At 39.9% G+C, this 4,643-nt stretch overlaps 1 protein-coding gene across 4 annotated transcripts in view; it reads left to right on the forward strand.

The window, feature by feature from the left end:
• Nucleotides 1-4,643, forward strand: part of Rnf144b (ring finger protein 144B) — a 136,746-nt gene that overhangs the window by 114,044 nt on the left and 18,059 nt on the right. For all 4 annotated transcript variants that reach the window (XM_026783108.1, XM_013349148.1, XM_005355149.2 and 1 more), the window contains exon 4: nucleotides 2,582-2,642. In XM_026783108.1, the coding sequence (XP_026638909.1) occupies nucleotides 2,582-2,642 (61 nt within the window). The remainder of the gene's footprint in view (nucleotides 1-2,581; nucleotides 2,643-4,643) is intronic.

The following is a 4,643-nucleotide window of genomic DNA, read 5'->3' on the forward strand; positions in this document are numbered from 1 at the left end:
CCTGCCTCTTCCTCCCGAGTGCTGGGATTAAAGGCGTGTGCCACCACCGCCCGGCTTCATTTTGACTCTTAAGTGTGTGTGTTGTTCTGAGTGATTTCATTCTGTGAGCACATCTTGAACGTAGCCCAGATGTCTTGCCCAGATGTCCTGTGGTAGGCTGTCAGCAAGCGTACTAAGAAGATGTGCTCCTGAAGGGCAGAGCTGGTAGGAAGATGAGTGTGCTCTGGGCCTTATCTGTATTCTGCAAGGATCAGACTGAGCACTGGTGACTCTTGGTGACTACAAACTTCAGGGCAAAAGTTGACTTACTTTGCTAAAGCCTAATTCTAAATAAATATTTGACTTTATGAAATAGTAAGTGGGAAAATCAAACTAGGTCAACACATAAAATGTTAGAGATTTATGCCGTTCCTCTTGGCCTTAAAGTATTGGTCTGATGGAATCTGCCTTTCTAATTTAAAATAAACACCCAGCCCTATTGTTAGTAGCTTTTACCGCGCCACTGTCTGTCTTTTTTCTCATTAACATAGAATCTGTCTCTAAAAACACTTTCTCTCCTATTTTCTTGTCTCCCACAAATATTATGTGGATTAGCTATTATATGACTTGTTCATCACTGGAAAAATAATATTATTTGGAGCTTCTTTGATGGATTTAAAGAAGGTCTGTATCAATCTGATGCAAATCATTTTAGTTGAGGGTGATGACTGTTGCATAGAATCAGTGATCTCGGCAGCATTTGAGAAGAGGAAGGTAAAAATAGGATTATGGAATACAAACCCAGATGAGGCCTACCCCAAGTCAGCTTGAGTCCAAGCCTTAGATCATTTGCCCTCTACTTACGGCGACCAGTAACAAAGTCAAGCAATGAGCTCCATCTTCTAATGCCTGATGCCTGGACTTTCTTTCTTCAACTCTGAATTTATTTATTTATTTAGTTATTTTTTTGATTTTTCGATACAGGGTTTCTCTGTGGTTTTGGAGCCTGTCCTGGCACTAGCTCTGTTCTTGTAGACCAGGCTGGTCTCGAACTCACAGGGTTCCGCCTGCCTCTGCCTCCCGAGTGCTGGGATTAAAGGCGTGCGCCACCACCGCCCGGCCTCAACTCTGAATTTATTCATGATGCCTTTGACTTTTAGGGGAGTTTTTTTTTGGGTGGTACTATAGCAAATTAACAAATTTAACTTTCCATATTACTAAAGTCCAATTATACTTTTAACAGAACTATAGCAAAATGCATATATCGTGAAATTGGACCTATTTTTTTCTCACAAGGTTTGTTAAGGGACTTTTCTTTAAGGTACCAGGTGAAAACTCATCCCCCCCAAATTTGGTAAAAGAAAGTTTGAAGGGAAATGTTTTTCAGAATGGACCGATTTTATTGTACTGAGTTAGGTATGCTGAAGACTGAACTTGTTTATTTTGTGATCTTTAATTCATTTCTATTAACTTGGTCTGATTGTGAGATAAACAGACCGAGACTACTTTTGAGGTACATAATTTTATTATAAATGTACTTTTAAAATATATTGTATTATTAAACACAATTATATTGGCATCATCATCTTATTGTAGTTTTCTCAAAGCAGGCTTTTGTTTTGTCAATTGTAAAACTGTTTTAAGTGTATTTTGTAACAAAATCATAGCTATAGTTCATATATGCATGATGTATATATAATAATTCATACGTATAGTAGCTTCATAGTTTAATGCTAGAATTATCAAGCTAAGAGTAGGGGCCCATGATTAACTTGTTGAGTTCCTGGGAAGCTGATATCAAATCCTTCTGTTTCTCATTTGTAATTTGGCAACATCAACATGGTTATACATTGCCATCAATATAGCTAATATTTTTAGGATTCCAGTTTATATGAGCAGTTAGCTTTTCCTGACTTTGAAATATAATTTTAAGATGTTTAATGTGTTTAACAGTGTCGCTGTCAGTATGAATCATCGTTGTTTACTAGGAAGCCCTTGGTTCATTCTGCTGTCCAAAGTAGAAATGGGAGTCTAGTCACAAGCAATGTCATAAGACATTGCCTTGTTGCCATTGCACAATATGTCAGTGTGGTATAAGCGAAGGGAATTTTGCCAGTAGAAAAGTTTGTATCATTCAGAGCATACCATTTCTATGTACAAAGTTTGCGTATTTACTGAGGTGCTGTCTACTTAACCTTAGTGTTTAAAGATCCAAAGATACATCTATAGTCTTTGGAAAGTCTCTTTTCCAGTAAATGTAAAGAAGGAAAGAGCTTCTTTCATATCTGTCCACAAACAACGAGAAAGCCCCAGATAACAAACCTTGGTTAGTAGCTGCCAACCAAGGCAAGGAATGGAGGCAACCAGGGAGTTTTATTCCTCACGGCTTGAGCGGTGGTGCCTAACCTTGGCAAGAGGATGGGGATGGCTTGTGAATTGCTGCTTGTGTTACTTCCTGCATGAACAAGTAGGGACAATGGTTTCCAGGCAACTGGGAGAGGGGGTATAGAGGCAAAGTCAGAGAAATGTATCAGAAAGGGCTGGGGATGTAGGACCCTCCGCTGACCGAAATCTCATCTCTCTCCAACGTCTCTGATTTCAGATTGCCTGTTTGGTGCCCGTGGCCGAGTATCAACTTTACCAGAGGTTAAAGTTTGAACGAGGTACATATTCTTCTGCTTATCCTAGTGGGGGATGTGGTTTTTTTCCCCAGATCTTCTTTATAGGAGCTTACCTGCAAGATTAAAGCACCTGTGGGCTGTCAACAGAACCACAACAGGCTACAAAAGGTGTAAAGCAGTAATCACCACATGCAATTTCAACTCTCACAGCCAGGAGAAAAAGAAAAGCAAACAAAAATTCAGACTAGCAGGAAATGGAATTTTCGTTGTGTTGGTTATTTTGTGTTTTTGATTTGGGCTGTGTCCAGAAAGGTATTGCAAAAGTAAAATGGTTTCATAATAATAACACGAAGGGAAATTTCTCTTAAAATCGTCTTCTCACTGTTTTTCTTACTCTTGAAGATCATCTTAGAACAATAACCAGTCGAAACATTGTTATTGGTCCTCATGAGAAAGTGGCCTTTGTCCATCCTTTTGGTACTGCTGTTGCGGTCATGGCGATACCTAGGAATGTGGGTGTGTGTTATTCTAATAGCATTTACAAAGTGCTAGGCTGATGTGTTCTAACTTTGGCCTTGGAGCAATTTTTACAGCCTTTTTCCTTACATTTGTCTGTAGGGTGTGTGTTTTTATAACCGTTGGTTGGAACAGATCTTTTGAAGGAGCTCAATCCCTCCTTCCACCCTTAAGCCAGTCTTGAACTGGATGGTCCCTCTTTTTAGTATTTGAGAAGTCGGAGGAAGATGTTTCCTGCATAGGCTTCAGTATTGTCTCACTAAGTAGATCACCAACCCTCATACAGTATGAGCAAAGTTTCTGAGGGTCAGCGGCTTGGTCTGGAACTGTCAGGATGCCGTTCTCTTTCTTCAGCTGAAGTCTCGCTTGACCCTGTGGTCTATGAGCTCTGGGCTGCTTTGTTCTTCCATCACGGGCGGATCACCCAGTTAAACTCAAGGCTGATATTTCGAGCCGATTGTTTTTTCTTGTGGCCTACACAATAACATTCCTTCTCTCTTGAATCATCCACACTACCTAGCCCTCAGCAGCAGGCTGACGTCTTATTGCTTACATATGGGGAATAATAACCTTAGACAAATGCTAATGGCTCCCAAAGTTAAAACTTTCTGTGGTTCTCATGGATGAACATAAGGTTTTGGTTGATGTTAAACATGGTGGCCGAGACCTCGAGTGTAACAAGGTTGATTTAATACCCATACACCATGTCCTATGACTGTTGCCTATGTCTTGTTGTTTGAAATATCAACAGTTGTTGATAATAAGAACTAACCACCTTTACATTCCATACTTTTCCTCCTGTGTCTCCTTTCCCTAACAAGATCATCATAACAGTCTTTAGGGAACTTCTTCATATTGCCATGAGTGTAATGATTGACATATTGTTAATGGAAACAGCAGTTTTTAGTTAGTAGGCCAAATAAGTCTTTGCATCCAAGTGGGGTTAATAATCTTGTGAGTGAGGTACACATGGGGAAAAAAAAAACAAATATCTTCATTCTCTTTCCCCAAATGGTGTCTTGCTTTGTGGGACTTTTGAGTCAAACAGTGTTCAATGTTTTTTATGATTGGCTTACACCTTCATGGCATGTGGTACTATGGTCGGTCTACTTTAAAAAATTTAGGCAGAGTATTTTGGGGGGGGGGTTGTTTTCAAGGCAGGGTTTCTCTGTGTAGCTTTGGAGCCTATTCTTGTAGACCAGGCTGGTCTTGAATTCTCAGAGATCCGCCTGCCTCTGCCTCCCAAGTACTGGGAATAAAGGCGTGTGCCACCATTGTCTGGTGCATGTCTCTGCTTTCATCCATGATAAGTCAATCAAATAGTTTTATTTTTACATGCAATTTATTTTTCTCTACATACAAAGTCTAGATATGTGTCCTACTATAGGACAAACTCAGGAAATTGAGGTTTTTTTTTTTGTTTTGTTTTGTTTTTGTTTTTGTTTTTCGAGACAGGGTTTCTCTGTGGCTTTGGTGCCTGTCCTGGAACTAGCTCTGTAGACCAGGCTGGTCTCGAACTCACAGTGA

This window comes from Microtus ochrogaster, chromosome 16, assembly GCF_000317375.1.
Source record: "Microtus ochrogaster isolate Prairie Vole_2 chromosome 16, MicOch1.0, whole genome shotgun sequence".
NCBI lineage: Eukaryota > Metazoa > Chordata > Mammalia > Rodentia > Cricetidae > Microtus > Microtus ochrogaster.